The sequence below is a fragment of the Podarcis bocagei genome (assembly GCF_964188305.1).
Source record: "Podarcis bocagei genome assembly, chromosome: 9".
Taxonomy (NCBI): Eukaryota; Metazoa; Chordata; class Lepidosauria; order Squamata; family Lacertidae; genus Podarcis; species Podarcis bocagei.
In genome coordinates this window covers 42508399-42533317 of record NC_138134.1, presented here as the reverse complement: position 1 = coordinate 42533317, position 24919 = coordinate 42508399, and the positions used below count along the sequence as shown (strand labels likewise).

Sequence of the window (24919 nt, the reverse complement as noted above, 5' to 3'; positions counted from 1 at the left end):
AAATGTGATTTTTGTAGCATTTGTAGCACCTGCAGGCACTCCGTCCTCAAAGGAAGAAGAGAACAACCTATACGGGCTTTAAACCCCTTGCTTTGCAAATAGGCTGTAACCCTGTTCAGCCATTTGGAATCCTTGTTTCATCAAGAAGGGAGATGGCACCTTCCCCCTGACAAACATACATTCATCTGAAGCTGTGAAAAGAGCCTAAAGGAAAGGTGGAGAACCTGAAGCCATCCAGATATTGTGAGACGTACAACTCCCATCATCCCTAACCACTGGCCATGCTGGTTGGGATGATGGGAGTTGGTACAGCAACCAGGGACGCGGACTTATAAAAAATATTGGGGGGGCCCGGGAAAGCTCATGAATAATAAATAAGCTCATGAATATGCAAATAAAGTGGCACTGCCTCCTCGTGAACGAATAGGGGAGAGCGTGCTGCGCCTATTAATCAGCTCCGAAGGAAATTGGGTGGAGCTTTTGCTCGGGAGGGAGGGCAGGAGGCATGCAGCCCGACCCTGTGCATTTTGGGCTGGGGGAGGGGCGGCGATGGCGGTCTGCTGGAGGGGCGCCGGAGATTATTGGGGGGGTGGAGCCCCCCCAAACGAATTTTTGAGGGGGCTCGGGCCCCCTCAAGCCCCATGGAGTCGGCGCCTATGACAGCAACATCTGGAGGGTCACAGGTTTCCCCATCCTTGGCCTAAAGTGTACGCAAGCACAGTCCCTTCCATGGCTAGAGGAACCTTGCTTTTCTATTTACTATACACAAAAAACTAAACAGGATGGGACGCTGACAAGGTGAGAGAGATGTCGTATGTTTGGCTGCTATTAAAATGCATCCTAGCCTCTTTTAAGTAAAAAAATCACACATTCACTGATATGTGCTATCTAACAAGAACTCTTTTATCTCCTCCCCTAAAAATGTCTTTTAAACTATTTTAAATTCGGTTTGGATAATGAGCCCAGATTTCAGAGAGAACTGTATTAAACACCAGTTTCCTTTCAAACATGCAGGAGGCTAAGGACTCTGATCCATCACATACATTATTTTAACTGCCTTCTGCTTCATTGTGTTTCCTTAACGCACTGAAACAATGCGGAACTGAAAATGCGTACGATGCTTTAACTCTCAGCAGAATGACAGCTCATACCTGGATTAGAGGTTTTAGAACTTCTTCCTTTAGGGGCTGGGAGTAACAATAATTCCAAAGACTGCGGTGGAGTTACTTTCTCTTGCTTCATATCCGAAAGCTGCAGGGGATCTTCTGCAACCAGTGACTTTTTCTTCTCAGCCAAAAGACTGCCTGCAGCTCTTGCAGCGACCTCCTTGAGAAGGGCTGCTGAAGAAGTCATTGAGGCGAGAGAAAGAAAAGAGCTAGCTGGCGGTGGGTGGTCCTGACCAGGAGTCATGCTTCTCTCACTGACTTTCTTTGATAGTGCGGCTAAGGTGGAGCTTGCAGACTGGGAACTAAATGGCGAAGAAAAGGTTTCAAACCTGATAGGATCTTCAGTTCGAGAAAGCGACTTGTCCTGAAGGACTGCATTGGCAGCTGCTTTCAACTTTAAGATAGCTGAGTCCGGAGACAAACCGCAAGATGGCGCCGAGTTGGGCAGCCACTTGCCTTGATTCCATATAAACCGGTTGCTGGCGCCATATTGGTCATTATGTTCCTGTTTTTCAGCCAGCTTTCTAGCAAGGACACTTAGCTGCTGAGCATGATGCGTAGGTGGAGAAAAGGAGATGTTTGAGCCAAGATTTACAGGGGACTCAACCCTGCCGTTAACTGCAACACTAGTGTCTAGCTTGAGAGAACCAGCCTCCAGCAGACGTCTCAGGTTACTACTCAGTGGCTTATTGGGGCCAGGAGTGTCATCTTCACATGCAGAAGACACACCGGGGGAAAGGTGTTCTTTATTCTGTAACACGTCCCTCAGAGCCTCGTTCTCAACAGCTGCTAGCTCCAGGGTGTTGCTGCTGGGAGTTGCACTCCCCAGGGAAGTGTCTGGAGATGTGGACTGTTCTTGGATCCTATCCTCAAAGGATAATTTGAAGTTCTCCTGGACTTCTCCATAGGATGCTTCTGATGGGGTTTCCGAAGAGTTTCCAAACCAGTGGTCTTCCTCACTAAGCTCACCTTCAGCTTCTTCCTGCCGGGTACCATCTGTGGAGAATCAAAGGGAATCACTTTCATTTCAAGTTCAGTCCAAGTTAAGTGTATCTACAGGACTCAATGAGGTCCTATGAAGTTAACAAAAAGATTCTCAATAAACATTAGTTTGATACAACTTTAGCACCAACTATGTTACGTTTTCAGCATATTTTTAAAACCTATTTCCTCACCCAATACCATTGATACTGATTTGGCATATATAGCCAACCACAGTGTATTGCACTGAATATTGATACTTCAATTGTAGATTGTTTCATACAGAAACCCCATGAGTTACACAATTAACTTGTGCAAATTTAGCTTTACATGCTTGGCAAAAAAATAAAAAAATAAAAAGGGGGCAGAAAGGGGGTAAGCATCCAGGAAAAAAAGTTGTTGGAAATCCCACCTCCGATTGAACCCAATATGTTCCGGCTATATGTGACTTTGGCTTTAGGCACAATCTTCGGAACATAGCCCCCACGTAAGTTGTGGAGCTTACTGTAATGTGTTTTACTATTTTTACATGCTGCTTTGGATATCACACAAGAGAAAATTTTCAGTATGTGATATAGGAAAAAGCAGAGAACACTCATCCTTTAGGGCTTTAATGTAACCATTGGTACGCTTGACTTGAGAAATAAGGACAAGCAAATGTATTTGCAATATGACTATCACAGTTAGCCATTATGGCCCCATCAGCACTATGCATCTGAAGTAGTATTATGCCACTTTAAACAGTCGCTGCTCCCCCCCAAAGCATTCTGGGAGCTGTAGTTTGTTAAGGGTGCTGAGAGTTGTTAGGGACCCCATTCCACTCACAAAGCTACAATTCTCAGATTTCATAATTAATCCCACTTCCCAGGGACCTCTTTCTTTAATTATATTCAGACATGACATGAAAGATTTTCAACCCCACCCAGAAATTGTACATAGCTCAATCCGGCATAATGCCACTTAACTGCTAAATATTATGATTTATGACTATGTGATGTTTATTTCTAAATCATTATATTAGGCTCCAAGAACATGGATTCATCTCTCCCTGCCCCCAGTCTAAAGTAAAAAAGCAAGTCAGTTCTTCCTTGGAAGAGAAAGAAACTAGCTGTTTCATAAGATTGTAGTCTAAAGGGGGGGGGGTTAAAATGAAGAGCACTTCCAATAGAACTGTCATTTTTCAATTGAAAATTGTTTGCTTCTTTAACCACATTTTCTCATCACTGGCAGTTCTAACATATCTTCTCCCTCCCAAGAACTGACTGGCACTGTTTAAAGGGCAGTGACCCTGGATTGCTCTTTCTCACAATAGGCATTCAGAGAGACACAGATATGACCAAGGACTTTTTTGTGCATCAGGCTGGCCAATCAAAATGCAGTAAAGAACAATAGTAACATTAAAATTAAATGGATGCTATCTCTTCTTGCCAGGTATCTTTAATAACAGGATTGCTTTAAGAAGAGAACATATCATACAATAAAAAGAGTCATGGAAATACTATACTACCATGAGTCACCAAGAATATTTGGGGGAAGGTAGAATCTAATGACATGAATACTGTGATGATACAGTAAATAAAAGTGGTTTAAAAGATCACTCTAGTAACATTAATGGCCAAATACCTGGATACAGAATTATTAACTGAGCCCATTTATACACTTCCACCAAACATACACAACATAAATCTGTATCAGACAATTAACAGGATCAATTAATAAAAAGCAGAACTCTGAAGAACAGCAAAATAACAAGACATGTCCCATTTAGACATTTGCTGAATTGCAATTTAAATGCTATGAGAGATCCAGTTAGTTGTTGCTAGTGTGTGGCAGGGAAAAATTTTGTTTCAAGTAGTATGAAGTGTCCCAAGTTCTAATCTGTGGGTTGTATCCAACTAAAGTATACTCACGAGTAGACCCACTGAAATTAGCATACCTACATTAGTCATGTCTGTTAGTTTTACTGTGTCTACTCTTCCTAGGATTAATATTTGATACAATACTGGATCTGGAAGCCCTCTAGAACCAATGGACAAGAAGGGTGGGTCCACAGGAAAGAAGCTGCCTGTTATGGATGGGGCAAAGAGGAGAGAGGAATCATCATCCTGTAGTAGACTATGTGCTCTGCATGCAGAAGGTCCAAGGCTCAAACACTGGCATTGCCAATTAAAAGGATCAGGTAGCACATGATGTGAAAGACCTCTGCAGTTCTAGATTAGGCAGATACGTAGCCCAACCTGGTATGAGGCAGCTTCATAGGAGTTATGGACAACACCCTACTTCTTCTCATAACTGACAGTCCAAGATATAACCTGGAGGTATATGAGGCTCAAGGTATGATCTGCTGCCATTTGAGGCCAACACCTTACTGAAGGTCTGGGTTGGGTCACTGCATAGATGGGAACCATGTCTATGATGCTTTGGGTTCCATGATGAATGGAAGTGCAGTATAGTGTAATAAAATAAAATAAAAACCATCCACATACCCCTCCTTGAAGAAGCCCACAGGCTGCTGTAAGGAGCAAATGTTTGTTTGGGAAACATTGTTTTTTGAAGGTTACAATTTTTAAAAGGCAAAACCACCACCTTTAACAAGGACTGGTGAACCCCGAGATGAAAGCTTCACTTTAACTTTGTACTCATTCCAATAAATAATAAAGAAAAACTAGCTGTTCCCTGGTTCAGTACATTCAACAGCCTGTAATCAGTTTTGAAGCTGGAACCTGACCTGACCTCATCCTCTAATCAGCTTCTTAAAACACCACCTCTTCTCCCTAGCCCAACGAAGAGTCTCCTCCTCCTCAGAACTGTATTGAAAACCTTTGTGGGCCCTCAGAATGGACACAAGAGTACTTCAACCTCATAATAATGTTGAGCCATGAAGAATACAATGCCCTTTTAAAAAAAAAAATTAAGGCCACTCAGATTAAAACATCAATGCACTTGGATGCAAGCAACATTTTTTTTTAGTGCAGCTACTCATTTAAACCTGCCAAGGTCGCCAAGGCAACCAGATTGCAGTCTCTCTTCCAGGGGAGAAAGAAGGTGCAGAGAGCACTGACTTGTAAGAAGAGTGCGCAAGCGTGTTCCATCATGCACCAGCAATATTCAGCAAAGTTGTAGAGTTGCTGTGCAATCTGCGTGAGAGGCAAACCCATACCTAGTTCAATACAAAGATGAGGGAAGCCTATTTTGCTTGTTTAAAATGCACCTAGGGGATGAAAGTCAGAGGACTGGTTGGCTTGAAAACCGGACTCACCTGGAGCAGTTGGTTCTGTGGCCATTTTTGTATGCTCTGCATATACACAAATGCCTGTTCTCTGCATATACACAATGGCCTAGGCAGCACAGCACAGCATGTGAAGCTGCCTTATACAGCACTAGATCATTGGTCCATATTGCCCAGCATTGTCTACTGACTGTAGGTCACCAAGGCTTCAGGCAGAGGCCTTCCTCAGCCCTAGTCCTAAGATCTTTTATCTCAAGGAGGGGGAGCCCTGTTCAGCAAAAGGGCCACATTCCTTTCTGGGCAATCATCTGAGGGCCACATGCCGCTGGTGGGTGGGCCCAGAGGTAAAAGTCGGTGGAGCCTGCAGTTTTAATTTTATATTTACAGTACGCTAGTTTCCGCACACATTCTTTATCCAAGTGAACAAAAAGCAGTAGCCAAGTCCAGCCACACAAAAACACTCAAGGAGGGTGTGAAATAGGCAGTGCTATTTTTCTAGAAAAAGAGGTGCCAGAGCTCACCATGAACTCCTCCCTTGTTCTCTCAGAATGGCAATGGTGCCCACCTGAGAGGTGTCGCAGCTGAGTTCTTGTGAGCTCCAGATGGAAAAAAAGCATGGACAAGGAGGCCTGAAGTCTACTTTTGGCCCCTAGAGCTGATGGTCCTCCTCATTTTATTTGGACGTGCCACAGATTCATTGAAGCTAGGACCTTGGGCATGCACAGGTTGTGCCACTGAACTCTGTGTGGCTCCCTAAACCAACGTGTGGGGAATTGCTGAATGGGTGGTTCTATCATGTGACAAGAGGAAGCAATGCCCAACCCTATGATTCTATTATTAGCAAATCAGTTCCAAGAATACCTCGCAAAAATAAACAAGGAAGTCTCTAAAGAAACACAGGCCAACAACTTGGTTCATTTCTTCATCTGAAAGGATGCCTTTCTACTTGATATATACCACTATCTCCTTTAGCAATCCAAGCTAACTTTCACATAGCCAACATATTATTGGTCACACAAACACACACACACACACACACACACACACACACACACTTCTAAGGCTGATAGATCAGCCAATTATCTGCTTCCCAGAATTTTATTTGTCTTCTGTTTTTTATCTGTACATTATCAATACCTATTACAAGAAGATATCGTTTTAAATTATCAAGACAGTCTTAAATTACCAGGACAGGCTCAATGCAATTACAATTGGCTTATTAGGAAAAACATTATAAAAATAAATCTGTACCTTTATATTAGAACGCTTACTCATAAGAAATTTATTACCAAGAGAATGCTGTTGTTTTGCAGGGAGTCTGTAAGTAGTTGATATTATTCTATAGTCCTGGTACACCAGGTTGCCATTGCCAATGTAATCATAAGAACTGCAGTTGCAGAAACTGTAGTTGTAGAAGCTAAAACTAACACTCATTACACTTTGGCCGTGTCCTTGGACAATGCACTGCTATCCACCCATCACATCACTGCACACCTATACTATGCTCCCTTTCTACACAGTGAATACTTTCCTGACTTCTCTCAATGGGGAATACTTCTACAACCTTTGAGTGTGGGCACCTGCATTTCTAATTTTTTGACAATGTGCATCACCAAAGAAGAGGACAAAAAAAGGAACAGCAGATGTGCATAAAATTTGCAGCTGCCGATTAATATGCAGAAATTCACATTTAAAAGGACTATGCTCTAAATAGAAATAACAGTACATTTCACCATAGCAGGGAAGAATGTGTGGCAAAGTGCTGCCAACTGTTGATGAGCAATTTCAGGGTTCCTGATCTCCCCTTTTCTGTTTCATTATCTTTAAGCTGGACAGACCAGGCAGCCCTTCAAACAGAGGATTCCTTCAAAGAGAGAGCTGTCCTCTGCAAAGTAGGACATGTGGCAACTCTACAGCCTGTTGGATAACAGGATTGCTACACCAGCACCCAGTTATTTGCTAAATCTCACCCCTTGTATAACCAACTGATCACTGCTCTCTGCAAGAAAGGGCATCATCCTCCTTATCAGGAGGGCTCTTCCACACTGTGCCAGAATCTGTGGCAGCAGCACCTACTTTTTAGAAGTCCTTCCTTTTGCATATCAGTCAGGCACTACTTTTATTGTCTCTTTGGCACCTGTTGAATACTTTCTTCTTGTGGTGTGTCTGTTTTCCCCAACTGCTGAGTAGTCATTGATTGCACAAAAAGGTTCCTTTGTTCACAGTAGCCCACATGCCCACACCACCAAAACACCCACTTTCATGCTTCTAGTTCTTTAGATGGGGGGGGGGGCAGAATGAGGAAAGCCCTCTGATAAGACCCATGCTGCCCCTTCATGGGGTTACATACTTCTAGTGGTATGTCATGGCTGACTGCAGAGCAAAGCCCTAGTCACGTGTTGGTCACATTAAATGTTAATGTGTGAATAAAGGGAAGGGGAAAGCCCTGCATGTGACATTGTACATCCTACACTCTCACTCCTTAACTCAGTATGTTTGGTGAAGGTTGGAAGAGGGAGCTAGCTGTACTCATATAGGGGATCCATTAGCACAAGTTGGTGTAGGAGCAATGCTGCCATGCCCAGCCAACAAAACTTAAGGGATGGAATCATACTCTGAGTTGTATGTGGCCTTGCCTTCATCAGCACTAATTATGTACAGGCAACTTATAGGAATGCACACAGCACTACAGTATGTCCTCAAGGAGACAGAAAATACCACGAAACAGCTTGAGTTCTCTTTGGCGTATCTAGAATCACATGAGTCTCAACTTCAAAGAAAAATAGATATTTTCCCCCTCTTGGGAAAATGGCTAGAATCCATATGTTCTAGCTTTATCTCCAAGAATGTATCCTTTAAAGTTTATATCTGTTTTATAGGTGGGCAGTGAAACTGGAGCACAGTGTTGCAAGGTTTGCTTACCTGACCACTTGAACTAAAAGAATATTGATCTTCCACAAAAAAGAAGTATACCTCTCTCTTTTTTTAAAAAATTGATGCGTTTTAGAATAATTTCATTTTGTCATGAAGCTGGCAAAAAATTTTCATTGGGGAAAATAAAATAAAAATCAACATAAAAAACCACTTGTATGAACTAAACAGCTGTTTGTGGTCTCTAGTTAGGCACCATTATGTTGTGCCAACATCATTCTTATTTTATCTTAAGACTGTTTTGCCTCTAAAATCCATGCAACTTACAATAAAATGCATAGAACTAGAACTGGTTTTGAAAAGAGGCGGCAAAAGGTACTGAGTAATGATTTGTGGCTCCCCATAGCTCAGGTGACAGAGCATGAGACTCTCAATCGCAGGGTTGTGGAATCAAGCCCCATGGTGAGCAAAAAAGACTCCTGCAATGCAAAGGGGCCACATTCAGCCTGCAATGTCTGGCTGTGGTCTGCAATCCAAGGATAACTGGGTTGCCTGTCTTTGGGTAAATACTGCTCTTCCTGGAGTCCACACTTTTTGTTGTTTTGCCAGCACAAATAAAAATGCTTTACCATGCTTCTTTGGATACTGAAGCTCTTGTTTTCATGGGTCTATCGAATAGAAAGCTCTGTTAAAATGAGGATAAACTCTAAAGCATGCCTCTAAGATAGAACCAGCACTCAAAAGAAGTCAATGCAATCAGGAAGGGGCTCTGAATTGATTTTAACATTCCTACATATGTAATAATAGTGAGCTCATTCTCTGAGTGTAGATGCTTATGTCACCCAAATGGCCCTTTCCATGCACAAGAGGCTCCAGCAGGCTCAGAGTTATCCTAAGGTTTGCAAGAGCACACATTCCTTTTTTGGGGGGAGGTGGAAATCAGAGGAGAAAAAACAAAACTGCCAAATGAGAAAGGGCTTCAGAGGCCAAATAATGCAAGACTGACTTTTAAGCAAAGAAAGAGAACACTACAGTAGGTGATAAGGAAAGGAATGGGGGAATTCTGGGAAAAGACATGGCTTGAACAAAAGCCTTCTAAACTGCAACATTCTGTTGCAGGTCCTGTGAATTCTACGGTGTCCACATTTTGGAAGCTGGGGAACCAATATGGTTTCCTTTCCTTGCAGGTATCAATAAAAGCAATTTAAAGTACCCTAGCTATCACTTTCAACAACACAAACATATGGAGTGTTGGCAGTTTCTATTAAAGGCTTAGACATCAGATAAAGGCAGAAGTAATAAAGGGAGTTTTAGGAGTCAGGGTATCACTTCTGCATTCTTTTCTGCCTTCACCCCCCCCCCTCCGCTGGACTCTCTTGTTTTGCCCACCAATTGCTCCAAACTGTTCTGTGAGTTTCAATGTTACTTCCCCAATCCCAGAAACAAAGGGAAAGAATACTTTTCAAATTCTGCAATGCTGTTCACATACACTCTGCAGTACAATAATATAATTGATTAGGCTTATGCATATTTTTTTTGCAAAATGTCTTCCTATTTCAGAATTTGGAATATTAGTAATATTTAGGTCACAGTTCTAGGCCCTCTGGCCATGTTCCAGTGAGGTAAGGTACACCCACACTAAAAGCTTTCTGGACATTTCCTTTTCTGCAGCTAACAGCAAACCACAAGGCAATTTTTAAACTCAAGGAAATTTAAAAGTGGATTTGGGGTTTTGGCAAAAGATTTGCCAAACAGGAAGCAGCTAGGAAAAAATGTCTGTTGCAGGCACACATCTGGTATGCATGGGCCTGTGGATCACTAACTCACCCATCCTGGACTACAAATCAGTGCCTCACAACTGTTAGGATTTGGTTGTGGAACATCAAGGTACTGGCAGCAGATGTAGAAGACATTAGTTCTGTGAAGAGGTCATGTTGAGTAACTGGTCATAGGAATGAGCATATAGCAACCTATTCATTGCTGAATGTACTTGTGTTCAGAGAACCTGTGTTGGTACTGCATCTTCACTGGGTTCCAAGTTATTATTATTTATTAAATTTGTATACCGCCCTTCTTCCGAAGATCCCAAGGCAGCTCACAACAGAAAAGTACAAAATGAGAAAACAATTTATCATCATCAATCTTTATTATGGTCCAGAGACCCATCAAATCATTACAAAACAATACACAATTCATACAGCCTACCTCCAGGTTAAACAAGCATTTTGTTTAGAATATAGGGCTCATTTGATCTTGCAACCACCGATAAAAACTTTGCCACTGCTAACGTTCTAACATTTGTCCGGTCTTCCAGTAGGAACCTGACATAGTGAGCTACTGACAACATAGATCTTGACGGTTACCACGCCTACAAAATCAAGGCCTCTAAACCACTTGGAAGGGGACGACCGAGGGGGGGGCCTAGTAACTCTGGTTTCCACTCAATTGGCGTCACAGGTTACTGGGTGCTCATTTTTGAGCAGCTGGCGCTGGGGATCACTTTGCATCTGGAATCCAAGAGTATCATTCTTGTTTCAGCTTATATCCCACCATATACAGTGCAAACACAGATCGAGAGCACATGGCGTAAATTTCATAGTTTCCTTTATTCCCTACAAATTAAGTACCCCGGATCACCATTTTACCTAATGGGAGATATGAATGCCAGAATAGGCTCAAATGATGATATATTGGAAATAAAATTCCCAATATTAAGAGATCTTAAAGAAAATAGCGCCCTCTTTCTAAACCCTCCCCCTCGTAGACATTTGAAAGATTGTCAAATCAACTATGCAGGTTTTTGTCTTGTTTTTTTTACAATTTATCATAAAGCAACAATGTAGAACAGTGAAATTGTGTTGACCATTGTTGACCATTAGCACTGCCTTCTTCTACAAAGTGGCCAACTTAGATGTCTCTGGGAAGCCCAAAAGCTGGATGTGAAGACAACAGCTTTCTTCTTATGTTATTTCTCAACCATTTGTATTCAGAGGCATTCTGCTGCTGAACTTGGAAATAAGACTTTATACCATCATGACTAGCAGTCACTGATAGCCTGATCCACTATGAACTTGTCTCATCCTTTTTTAATCTAAGTTGGTGCTATTACTACATCTAGCAAATTCCATAACTATGCACTGTGTGAAGAAGTCTTTCCTTCTGCCTTCACTGGATGCTTCCTGATTCTAGTTTTATGGAGAAGAAAAACTTACGATGGGGCAAAACTTTTGTCTAAGCTGTTTCACAATTCTTAATGATGCTTACAGTGCTTACATCAGAGGTCAGGCAGAAAAAAAATACGATTTCACTTATGTGTCGGCAGTACTCAAACATTAACAGGTGACATAAGAGCACAGGCACAGCAGATCTAACAAAGCTGATTTATTGTTGCTTTCAATTGCTTTGTGCCTAGTTTTGTGAGTTGTAATGTTCACGGCTATATTTAGTATGCACTGCGCACCTGATTGACCACTTACAATGCATATGTGAGATCTCTCTCTCCTGCTCACTCGATGTACTTCAAATATGGCACTGTTCCCAGGGGTTCAGGGAAAAGGTTTCCAGTTGTCTTTCTGCCTTTAGTTTGCAAGCATACTCCTATTCCCATAAATGTCAGAGAAATCTACCTTTTAATAATTCTGATGGCCATATCACAACTTATATTTCACTGTATTAGCAATACTTCCCCAAAAGGTATGATGATACAAAGTCAAAAGGGAAGGTTTGAGATTTTTGTTTTGCTGGGCTGTGTTTTCTTCACCAAAGACAGCTGCTTTCTCAGCCCCTGAGAGGATTGCTTGGGGTTAACAAGCAGAGTCAAACAAGAGAGGATTAGGAAGCTACTAGTACTTCTAGGCTAATGCACTAAAACAGAACACTCCATGTGGAATAGGCATTGCTCACTCTTAGACATGTCCTTTCAAGGCACTGCCCCAGCTTATGACCCATGACAGAGTCAAAGGTCATATAATCAACGTATGGAGGTTGAATAAGAGGCCTTCCTGAACCTCTCCCCGCTTTTTTGAAACCATGAAAGGCATGAGAAAATTGAGATTTTGAGAGCGTATCTAAAAACTGACATAGAGGAACTCCTATTTCACAATACAATTTCTCTGCAGTATATTGCAAAACAGAAAGAATCCATTAGTTTCTGTGGCCTTCTAGAGATAGAACATATTTAGCCATAATAAATGTTAGTCTTTGAAGAATCATGAGATTCCAACCAGGCTTCCTACCTAGAAAAAGTATACATTTTGTGTTGTATCAGATCTGCATGATTTGTGTCCCATGAATCCAGCCCATCAACCAATATTATATGTAGGACCTGCTTTGATAATCCCTGCTTTTTCAATCCACGGCATGCAGCAAAACAGGTTTATTTAGGTGCTTCTTGATTGTTTGGGCCTATAATCAATTGATCCCTCTTAGATGAAGCAAACCTAACATACCACAGAAATGGAGCAGTTAAACTAGATAAGAGTAAAACATTATGGATGTAACTTCTAAAGCAGGAATGGGAAACATGTGGTCCTCCAGATATTGTTGGACAACAAGGCCCATCATGCCTGACATGTGAAGCACCAATGAACTCAAAGAAGGAGATTTATGCTGGCCGTTTGGAAAGAAAAGTAGCCCTTGGATAGTTGATAGACTGTGAAAAAGGCCCTTGAAATGAAGGAAGGCATCAAATTGTGCTGACGCTGCGCCAGGCCTACTGCTGAACTGATAAAACGTAAAAGTCTGGACTGTTGCACTTGTAACTTAGTTCTTTTATCTGCCAATTGGTTGAGCATGAGAATCTTAATCTCAGGGTCATGGGTTTGAGCAAAAAGATTCCTACGTTGCAAGGAGTTGGACGAGATGACACTTGTGGTCCCTTCTAGTTCTATGATTCTCATGCAGGTTTCTCTGTTCACATGACCCACTTAATCACCTGTGATCCCTGGCACCCACCAGGGTTAGTACAGCGATTACTAACAATGAAATAGCTTCAGCAATCACCTTCAATGCTGGCCATACCTATTGCCAATGATTTGTAAATTTATTACAGTTGTGACAGTGATGCAATTTCAGACATATAGCTGGGCAAGGACTGTATTATATGTGGAAATGGACCACTAACTGAACATACCCCAAAGTTCTGCTGGTGAAACTGAACTGACAAGCTGTTGCAACAACCTATTCTGATGCCAGAGGCATATACTGGAAATAGCCCAAGCTGGACCAACTGGATCAATCACTTTGAATGAGCTGCACAAATAAATAACTGGAACGATGCCACCAAATTTGATTTCCTTGGCCTTCTACTACAAGGCAAAGCCCAGGAGATATTTGAAGGACTAACATAAGGGGTCTGGGAACCTACACTTCTGTCAGGAATGCTTTATATCAATCACTGAACAGAACCTGAGTGGAACTGAATAGCTTTTGGTAAGAGGAAAGTGGAGGAAAAGAAATCTGTCCAAGGTTTTGGATATACCCTGGCTAAGATGGCAGCATGAGGAACCTGCTGACCTGAGATCAAATTGTGGCTCATAGTTCTGAGAAGGAACTCAGAATAGTTCTACTTAAGAAGAAACTAAAGGGGTTACAAGAAGATACAAAGTTAGAACAAGCCACAGAAGCAGCTGACAACAAGCTCCAACAAGACAAATGTGTGAGACCAAAACAGATGTTCAGGTACATGGAAGACATAGGGCTCAAATCTCAAAGAACTCTTTGAAGGCATGACAGCAATGCTGTGCGACATCAGTGAACTGAAAGCAGCAAAGGAACCACACAATCTCAGAAAGAACGAGTGAGACAAGGCCACTAGGATAAAGCATGTGCCACTACAAGCAGGAAAGAATTACAGCGGCAGCCATGTTGGAACTGTGGCAGAACAAGTCATTTTAAACATGAGTGCCCACTGCAACATAATTGAAAGATGCCAGGAAACTTTCCAGGGTGGGAATTATGGGCCAAACTCCCACCTAGAAATCAGTAACCCCACAATGTATCTTACAGGCTAGTGAGAACAGGCCAAAATACTACGTTGTTACAAAAATGGACGGACTTCCATGTAATATCTTGATTGCTTCTGTAGCACAAGCTATCCTTTTACATTCACAGTTCTGGAAAAGGACAACTAAAGGATGGTGGCAGAAACAGAAGCCTTTCCAGGGGCGATTCAAGTTCTAAACCAGACCAAGCTCAGCATCATAGAAATATCAGAGGTACCCTTATCATGGGCACACGTTGTCTACCTTGTGGAAGTTCAGTCACAGAAGACACATCTGGGAAGCCCTAGTGGAGACAGATTCCTTTAAAATATGATGCCTTAGACAAGGCCTCTACATTATAAAGGATAGAATGTCTGTCACTACAACAATGAGGGTAAAGCAGAGATGATAAAGTTTCTGTGGAGAAGACAGTGACACTGTCCCCATGAAGTGAACTGGTTATACTTAGGATGAAAGAAAACCTCAGAGAAGGAAGGGAAAACATGCCAGACCCCATATTGCTAGGCCAACATGAGATTCTGATTGTGTGAACCACAGCCAAGAATCAGTTAGTCTGAGTCCCAGTGCAAGTGGCCAATGTGACAAGAGCCTCAAATGTGTATCAAGACATGAAGCTGTGATCATTTCATATGGACGTGGTGGTTTATGAATATTAGGCCAATGAGGTATTGGCAGTACAGCCAGACACTGCTATCACGCCAAAGCAGGAACACCAAGATAACCCTCATAGGAAGACAAAGAACAGGTAGCACATAGTACACTTTGTGCAGGGGCTGAGGCTGAAATAAGAGAGTGTGTCATAAAAACAATAGCAAGCAGTGAGAGGAGCTGTTGAAAGATTACAGTGATAGTTTTTCCAAAAGGGATGATGTGAGGGTTTGATTAGCTGCTTGTGCGTGAAAACGTGCTCCCTCAGAGTTTGTGCGCCCCCACAAACCTCCGTGTGTGACGGAGCTCCTCAGACATGTCTGCTCTAGTCACTAGTAGAGTCCGACAGTGGCTGTCTGCGGAAGCGTTTCCAGCAAAGAAGTTCCTTAACGGAAACGCGTCTCCTGGACTCACGGCGTGACAGTTTCCTGCGAGGTATGGGTCTCCCTATGGGAGACTCCGATACCTCCCCACTGTTCTCGCTGGAAGCCTCCCTGAGCCCTCCCTCCTGCTCGCATTCCCTCAGAGACCCACTCCTCCCCCTGCTGGTCCCTGCTTCAGCAGTTGAGTCTCTTTCATCCTGCCTGAGTCCCTCCACCACCTGATGCTCTGATGGCAGTTCCCTGACATCCACCTCCCCTCCAGGGCCCCCCTCACCCCCTCCCAATTCCTCCCCCCTGGGAGGTGAAGGGCTAAAACCCCGAAACGAATCTTCCTCATCTTCTGACGTCTCGAACAATTCTCTCCATCGATCGTCGTCCTGGCCAGCTGAATCCTCCTCCTCTTCAGAATCTGGGAACCCCTCCAACTCCTCTTCCTCGTCGGTGGTGGCAAAGTATTCCCTTCGGAACCTCGCTACAGGCTGAGGTTTACGTGGGAACCTCTGATGAAAAGTCTCTATTAAAACCTCGTCATTGACATCCTCTGCCCTAACCCAGGTGTTTTCCGACTCCGGTTCCCCTTCCCACATTACCAAATACTCTACTTGATCTCCCTTCCACCTGGAATCGAGGATCTCCGCTACATGGTAGCTGTGTTCCTTCTCCTCCATTGCTGGTCCCCTAGTGACCCTCCCCTCACTGTCTCCTCTATACGGTGACAGCAACGACCTGTGAAAAACTGGGTGCAGCTTCATGTGGTTCGGTAACCGGAGCCTGAAAGCCACTGGATTGACCTGCTGTATGACTTCAAACGGACCCAGCCTTTTGGGTCTTAATTTCTTACAACCTCCTTTGAATGGCAACCCTTGGGTTGACAGCCACACCTGGTCCCCCACCCTGATGCTTTCACCTTCCCTTCTGTTTTTGTCTGCTTGCCTCTTATATTCCTCCTTAGCCCTGTTTAAGTTGAGTTGGAGCTGGCGATGGATCGCTTCCATTTCTTCCACGAACTGTTCTGCAGCTGGAACGCTCCAGTTCTCCCCCTCCCCCCCTGGGAAGGCTCTGGGATGGCACCCGTGATTAGCCAAAAAGGGGCTCATCCCCGTGGACACGTTCTCTGCATTGTTGTAGGCAAATTCTGCCAACGCCAGCTTCTCCACCCAATCATTCTCTCTGTCATTAACATAACACCTCAAATATTGTTGGAGAACCCCATTTGCTCTTTCCGCCTGCCCGTTGGTTTCAGGATGACGGGCCGTCGAGAAATTAACCTCTACATGCAGTAAGCTCATGAGCTTCCTCCAGAACCTGGAAGTAAATTGTTTCCCTCGGTCTGAAACCACCCTCAAGGGGGCGCCATGCAACCTAAACACATTCTCTACAAACAATTTGGCGGTTTCTTCTGCTGTAACCGCATGTGAGCAGGCTATGAAGTGGGCCATTTTAGTTAACAGGTCTACTACAACCATGATGGCTGTTTTCCCTCTAGACCTTGGCAGATCAGTCATGAAATCTATTGCCACTGCTTCCCACGGTCTCTCAGGTGTGGGCAGTGGTTCTAATAAACCAGCCGGCGCCTGCCTCTCCCCCTTGGCTCTTTGGCATTGTTCACACCCTCTCACATACTCCCGCACATCTTCCCTGACCTTGGGCCACCAAAATTCCCTGGTAACCAGCCACATGGTTTTGTGTTGCCCAAAGTGCCCTGCTGTGGGGCTATCGTGCAGCTGCTTGAGTACTTTCTCCCTCAATTCCCCTTCAGGTATATATAACGCTCCCTTATAATACAATGCCCCATTTCTCTCCTCAAAACCACCGGGTTTGTCTTCCTCCCCTCTGAGATCCCTGAGTTTCCCCTGGGCGTATGCATCCTGCACCGTACCCTCTACCAATTCCCTTTGCCCCACCAAGGTCGCCCCACACACCCAGCGGTCCTCTGGAATGATATGGGTTTCTTCGGGTGCTCCCTCCCCCTCCAAATATTCAGGCTTGCGTGAGAGAGCGTCCGCCCTAACATTCTCTGGGCCTGGCACATAACAAATCTCAAAGTTAAATTTGGAGAACTCTTGGGCCCATCTCAACTGCCTTTGGTTGAGCACTCGCGCCGTTCTCCAGTACTCTAGATTTTTATGGTCCGTGCACACTTGCACTTTATGTTGTGCACCAACTAGCAGATGCCTCCATCTCCGGAACGCCTCATGAATAGCAAGCAGTTCTCGGTCGTACACCGTGTAGTTCCTCTCGGATTTGTTCAGCTTCCGCGAGAAGAAGGCACACGGACGCCACTCCGACTCCTCCTTCCCCGGCTGCAGAAGAAGCACCGCCCCTATGGCTCTGTCAGATGCGTCTGTTTCAACCCTTAGCTTCTTTCGTAAATCCACATGCAGAAGTTGTTCTTCAGAGGCGAAGGCCCTTTTCAGTTCCTCAAACGCTCGCCCCGCCTCCGCCGTCCATACAAACTTCTTCTTACTGCTGAGACAGTCAGTGATGGGCGCCGTCAGATGGGCGAAGTTGCGGATGAACTTACGATAAAAGTTTCCAAACCCTAGGAACCTCTGCACATCCTTCTTGGTTTTGGGTGTTTTCCATTCCAGCACTGCCTGTACCTTGCCGGGATCCATGGCCAATCCCTTGTCTGACAGGCGGTACCCCAGGAATTCCACCTCCTTGGTATGGAACCGACACTTCTCCAGTTTGACCCACAGCCTGTTGGCTTGCAGTCTGCTCAACACTTCTCTGACGTCTCTCACATGTTGCTCCTCATTCTCAGAATACACCAACACATCATCTAGAAAGGCAACGCAATTCTTGTAGAGCAAAGGGCCCAGCACGTGGTTCATAAAAGATTGAAAACACGCGGAGCCTGCTTGTAATCCAAATGGCATAACGAGGTATTCAAACGCCCCCAAAGGGGTAAACATGGTGGTTTTCCATTCATCCCCTTTCCTTATGCGTATCAGGTTGTACGCCCCCCTTAGATCCAGCTTTGTGAAAATCTTTCCCTTCCTCACCATGGTCAAAATATCATCAATTCTGGGCATAGGGAACGCCACCGGTTCAGTCACTGCATTCAGCCGCCTAAAATCACATACAAGTCTCGGCTTGTCTGCATTTTTTTTGTCCACAAAGAACACTGGGCTCCCCCCTGCTGCTTTGGACTCTCTGATGAAGCCTCTCTTCAGGTTCTTGTCAATGAACCCTCGCAACTCCTGCATTTCCCTGTCTGACATGGCATACAACTTGCCCACGGGAAGCTGTGCTCCAGGGAGTAAATTGATCTGACAATCAAAGGGTCTATGAGGTGGTAGTTGGTCAGCTTCCTTCTCGCTGAACACGTCGCTGAGATCTGCATACTGTGGTGGTACCTTCACCTTCCCCATTACTTCAGTCCCTGCTAGGGTGGCTTGGGCCCCTACTGAACCCTTCTCCCCTTTGCAGTGTTCTAGGCAATGTGCTGAACCAAAGGACACCACTCTTTGATGCCAGCCAACCAGCGGATCATGTAGAGCTAGCCAGCTCATTCCCAAAATAATGGGAGCGCCTCCCAGGGTGGCCACATTAAACGCTATCAGTTCTGTGTGCCTTGCCACCCTCATTATCATTGGGACAGTCTGCAAGCGGACTCCTCCTCCCAACAACTCCCTGCCATCAATCGTGGTCACCTGCAGGGGGTTGCTTAAAGGGATGGTCTGTATCTGGTGTTCAGCAGCAAACTCCTTGCTCATAAAATTGCAGGAGCTGCCTGAGTCCAATAGCGCCTTTATTTTTAGGGGGTGCCCATTCTGCAGCTCTAGCGACACTTCAATCACTAGAGCAGGTCGAGGAGCTTCTGGCACGGGCACTTTCACTGCTCTTTGGCCTGGCTGCAGTGCCCCAATTGTGGCAACCAGGCGTTGGCTTTTACCTGCTCCGCTCCCCCTTCTTCTCCCCCCTCAACAGCTCCCACCATCCCTTGCCATTCCTTCCTCTGGGGGCAGACTCTGGCAAAGTGGCCTGGCTGTTGGCAGAGATAGCATTTCCGGGGGCCCTTTCCCTCCTTCTTAGCTCCCTCGCTGGTTTTTGAAAATGCGCGCGCGCGCGCTGTTCCGATTTCCATCGGCTCTGCCGGCGGGAAAGCTGGCTCAGGAATGTCTGGAATGCGGAACTCCTTCCAACGTTCCCCTCTCCCTTCCCGCCTCTCCAAGGCTCTTGCCTCCTGCCGCGCTCCTATGGTCAGCGCAGATTTGGTCAGCTGATCCATAGACTCCGCCCTGGGGCTCCGTGCCAGCTCGTCTTTCACCCCCGAAGAAAGACCTTCTTCAAATAGCATTTGAACGGGTGCCGCCGATAAATCCCAACTCAGTCTGTGAATCAGCATGGTAAACTCAGTCCAATATTCACGGACAGATCGACTCCCCTGCTTACAAGCCATTAGCTGTCTGCGCACCACCCCTTCCTCAATATCGCTGGAAAACATGATATCCATTGCACGAAAGAACTTCATTGTGTCCTTTAGTATGTCATTGTGCGTTGCCATTAGGGGTCGCACCCAGTCTCTAGCCCCTTTCTCAAGATGCCCAATTACAAAAGCAACTCGCGATTCCTCATCAGGGAACTCATCGAACTGCACATTAAGGGCATATTGCATCTCTGTCCTAAAAGCATGGTAGTCCTTGGGGTCCCCCCCAAATTTCTGCACCAATCCTGGTACCTTTCTGGGGAATTGAGTGGCTCTCCCCTTCTTGTCTGCATCCTGAGCCCTTCTCTCCTCCAGCCTCGCCGTCTGCAGGGCCAGTTGAACCTCCAACGCTCGGTATCTATCTTCCAAGCTTGGACCAGCTCCAGCCCCTGCTCCTCCGGTTCCGGTTGGTTCGCTCATGATGCCTTCTCTTGCACAGGCAGCGTACAAAGACTGTCGGACTGCTGTGAGGGTTTGATTAGCTGCTTGTGCGTGAAAACGTGCTCCCTCAGAGTTTGTGCGCCCCCACAAACCTCCGTGTGTGACGGAGCTCCTCAGACATGTCTGCTCTAGTCACTAGTAGAGTCCGACAGTGGCTGTCTGCGGAAGCGTTTCCAGCAAAGAAGTTCCTTAACGGAAACGCGTCTCCTGGACTCACGGCGTGACAGTTTCCTGCGAGGTATGGGTCTCCCTATGGGAGACTCCGATACCTCCCCACTGTTCTCGCTGGAAGCCTCCCTGAGCCCTCCCTCCTGCTCGCATTCCCTCAGAGACCCACTCCTCCCCCTGCTGGTCCCTGCTTCAGCAGTTGAGTCTCTTTCATCCTGCCTGAGTCCCTCCACCACCTGATGCTCTGATGGCAGTTCCCTGACAGATGATGACCTGGGATGTACTGGGTTGACAAATGCCTGATCAAGGCAGGAGATACAAGACCTGTGAGACTGGGGTAGTAGAGGATACGAGTACATTATCAGGCAGATTTCAGTCAGCAACTGCAGCAGATGATGGAACCAAGAAACATCCATTAAGTCCCCGAGCTGCAGGAGAAGTCTTGGTAAGGAACAAAGATGGAAGAATTCAAATATATGTATGGATTTTCAACAGCTAAGCAATATTACTGTGAAAGAGGCCTATCCTCTCCCAATGATTGCCCTGTGGAAGGTCTGGAATGGGATGTTTTTAATGCATTTCTTTCCTCCTGGTTTTAATGTATAGATGTGGCGTTTATTTGGTTGTAAGTCGCTTTGGGTTGCCCTGGGCAAGATAAAGCAACTGACCAATTTAATAAATTAAAAACACACAAATAAACCATTATCAACCTAATCAGTGAAGTGCTGAACCAGACAGAATTTTGATCTGACTCCAGCAAAGTTATTCTTATATTCCATGCATTTGTGGGTGGCACTCTGACCCGCTGTGGTGTGTTCTATTGGATTGGATCACACTCTAGACCTGCTTGGAAGTGCCTGTTTCTTCTCTACCCTGGATTTGGCCAATGGCGACTGGCAAACAGAGGTACATCCTAATGACCGACCCAAGACAGCATTCACCATGAAGCACAATTTAATGCTTTGCCCTTTGGACTCTGCAGTGCTCCAGTTATGTTTCAAAGATTGATGGAAGTTGTCTTGGCAGACCTACAGGGCACATATCGTCTGGCTTACCTTGATGACATAATTGTCATTGGAATATCTTTTGAAGAACATCTGCAGAAAACGAGAGCAATACTAGAGAATCTTTGTCAAGCTAACTTAAAGGTGAAACCAGCAAAATATAATTTGTTCTGTGATGAAGCACCTAGACCAAGATGCAATAGGAACGGACTCTGACAAAGCAACTAGAAGCAACCCAGTCTCGGCCAACATCACACTCAGTTGCTGAGAAACAGAGTTTTGCTGATCTACTTGCATACTATAGAAGATTTATTGCTAACTTTGGCACTGTTGCCCAGCCATTACACAAATTGTCAGACAAGGGGCAAAAGTTCCAGGGGACCACAGCCAGCCAAGAAGTGTTCCTAGAGTGAAAGCAAAGGCTCACGTCTGCACCAATTCTGCCTTACCCAGACCTCCAGCTAACATTTATCCTGGATACAGACGCCAGTGTCAGGTATTGCTGTGGTCCAACTAGCACAGTACGATGCTGATATGAAGGGAGTGGTTGCATATGCTAGGAAGGTGTCCATCAAAGTGGAAAGGAACTACCTCACTACAAAGAAAGACCCGCTAGTTGTAGTGATATTTACTAAGCATTTTCGTTTCCTCTTGGTAAAATAATGCCTGCTAAGGGCAGTTCGCAATTCACTTTGATGGCTTCATAACTTCTACGGGCCACAGGGACAGTTGCTGTGCTGGCTTGAGCACCTGGCTCTGTTCCAGTTCCAGTACCAGATTGCACATCACCGAGGAAAACAACACACAAATTCTGATGCTCTGTCAGGCATTGATAATCCCAACAAGAACTCTGAGGCTGAGAGATAACATGTTGATAATTTAATCGCAACTCTGACACTAGAAGGAACCACTGCTGAAAATGAAGCAGGAATCTTGCTAGAACCACCGCCTTCAAAGAAGTCCAAGTCTTGTATCTAGTGTCATGACTGACTCCTTAAGCACTGCTGGGCTCAGGTGTGCAGTGGCAAGCTGAGACAGACAAAGGAGAAGAACAGAAGGATGACATGGTGGGAGTTGAGACAAGGCGAACAGAGGCTGGGAGCTGAGGTAGGTGTTTTCCTCTTCCAGGATATGGCTGCTCTGGATGGGAAGACAGGACTCCCACAAACAAACTCTACTAGCCTGGATGGTCCACAACTGTTAAGGATGGGGTGAAATCATAAAATACATGCAATCCTTGTAATCACGAAACTACAGTCTTACCTTGGGTTAAGAACTTAATTCATTCTGGAGGTCTGTTCTTAACCTGAAACTGTTCTTAACCTGAGGTACCACTTTAGCTAATGGGGCCTCCCACTGCCGCCACATGATTTGTGTTCTCATCCTGAAGCAAAGTTCTTAACCCGAGGTACTATTTCTGGGTTAGTGGAGTCTGTAACCTGAGGTACCACTGTACTTCTGTTATAGCCATAGTTCCCACAGTGATCAAACAAGCAAGTAGTCCTCTAGAGCAAGTCTCAATAAGAAGAAGAAGAAGAAGAGTTTGGATTTGATATCCCGCCTTTCACTCCCCTTCAGGAGTCTCAAAGCGGCTAACATTCTCCTTTCCCTTCCTCCCCCACAACAAACACTCTGTGAGGTGAGTGGGGCTGAGAGACTTCAAAGAAGTGTGACTGGCCCAAGGTCACCCAGCAGCTGCATGTGGAGGAGCGGAGACACGAACCCGGTTACCCAGATTACGTGACTACCGCTCTTAACCACTACACCACACTGGCTCTCTGGGATAAATATTCTGGGATAGCAGATCATTGTCTAAGTGGCCAGAGACACACTTTCTGCCTGACCAAGAAGCTCGAATAGTCTCTAAAGTATTTGTAGAACTGTTGGTTTGCCACTATGGTAATTCTCTGGAGCAGGGGTCGGCAACCTGTAGCCCATGAGGGTCGTTTAAACGGCCCACGAGCTGCCCCTGAACCGAGCCATCCACTCGGCGAGCCCCCACGCGCTGTGCTAAACAGGTGCAGCGCGGAGCGGGGACTCGCTTCCGTGGCACCAGAAATCGCGTCTGCACATGCGCAGACGCCGAAAACCATGTCTGCGCAGTCACAGACGCCAACATCTGATAAAACCCCCACTGTCCCATCCCAGTATATATAAGGGTCTAGTGACTTCTGTTTCAGTGTATCTGAAGAAGTGTGCATGAACACGAAAGCTTATACCCAGAACAAACTTAGTTGGTCTCTAAGGTGCTACTGGACAATATTTTTTTTTTAATCTATTTTGACTGCGTTAGACCAACACGGCTACCTACCTGAATCTAGGTGAACGCGGTTCATGTTCTCCTTACTCCTGTCTCACTTATCAAGGGTGAAATTTTGAATCATGTGTATTCTACAAGAACTGCAACGTACTTGAGATAAGGAAAACCTGCACCATGCCCTACCATTCAGATGGGCTACCAGAACACTTGAATCTCTCACTGACAGCTATGTTGTTATCTTTTGTGCAGAACTGGGACAGAATGCTCCCCTATGTCATGATGGCCTACAGATCTATTGTGCAGTCATCCACGTGCCACATACCATATATAGTAATGTTTGGAAATGAGACTACTTTCCCCATAGAATTGTTGAATGGAGCAGATGTACCGGTAAAATATACAAACCCTACGCATATTTACTGAATTAGTTGATATTTTTAGCACTGTAAGCCCAGCAGTGAAGCTCCATCAGCATAAAGTCACACAGAGGCAAAAGGAGCACTTTAATCATGCATAGAAAGGGAGGGAGTGTCTGAGGCAAGAACCAGAGAAAGTGGAAACATCTAGCTGTTACGTTGCAGCAAAAATACAGAGGTTCATACACAAAAGATTAGCAGAGTGTCAACCATTGCCAGTTCTAGGTGGGCATAGCTTTGTCCTATACTAAAATGGACTCAAACCATACCAGGGCCCTGATCCTGCAGAACAACAGGTTAACAGCTTGCCACAAATGGCTTCATAAATAAATTTTTCTCACTGACAAAACCAGTTCTCAGGATGCAAAGAAGTTAAGACATCAATGTCTTATACTCATGCACAAACTTTGTAGATGGCACAGATTCAGAAGACGACACCATACCTTGCAAAGTCAATGAATCAAGGGAGTGAGTTCCATAGAAAGGAGGATACAGCTACATCTGAAGTGGAACCATCAATGCAGGAGAATAAGCAACTGGTTCAGGATTCTTTAGGGCCCCTGAGACAAATAGAACTAAACAATTGTAGAAAGAGCACAGAGCACCCTGCTGAGTTGAGGACTATCATTTGGATTAGCTGGACGTAAGAATTAGACTCCCCACCTCCCAAAAGGGTGGGTAATGTAATGTAATGGGACTGTGGAGCATTGGGAACACCTGTAGCTCTGACCTAAGAAGGGTTGACTTGCTGGAAAAGGGACGGCAAGAGGCAGACGGAAACAGAAAAGGAACAACAGCCTAGGAGTGTGTCTGAGAGGGCTGATGAAGCACCAGTGGGGACTCACGAGGTGGAGAAGATTCTTAGAAGGAAATTGTTGCTAGATAAAGTGACTCTCTATGAAAGGCCCTTGAAAA

General features: G+C 45.0%; 1 protein-coding gene across 4 annotated transcripts in view; it reads right to left on the bottom strand.

The window, feature by feature from the left end:
• ZNF827 (zinc finger protein 827) overlaps positions 1-24919 on the bottom strand; it is a 126518-nt gene that overhangs the window by 85632 nt on the left and 15967 nt on the right. For 2 of the 4 annotated variants that reach the window (XM_081208316.1, XM_081208319.1), the window contains exon 2: positions 1152-2162. In XM_081208316.1, coding sequence (XP_081064442.1) covers positions 1152-2162 — 1011 coding nt within the window. Of the gene's footprint in view, positions 1-1151; positions 2163-23639; positions 23877-24919 lie in introns of those variants that run through there. The other 2 variants (XM_081208318.1, XM_081208317.1) reach the window with 2 other exon arrangements.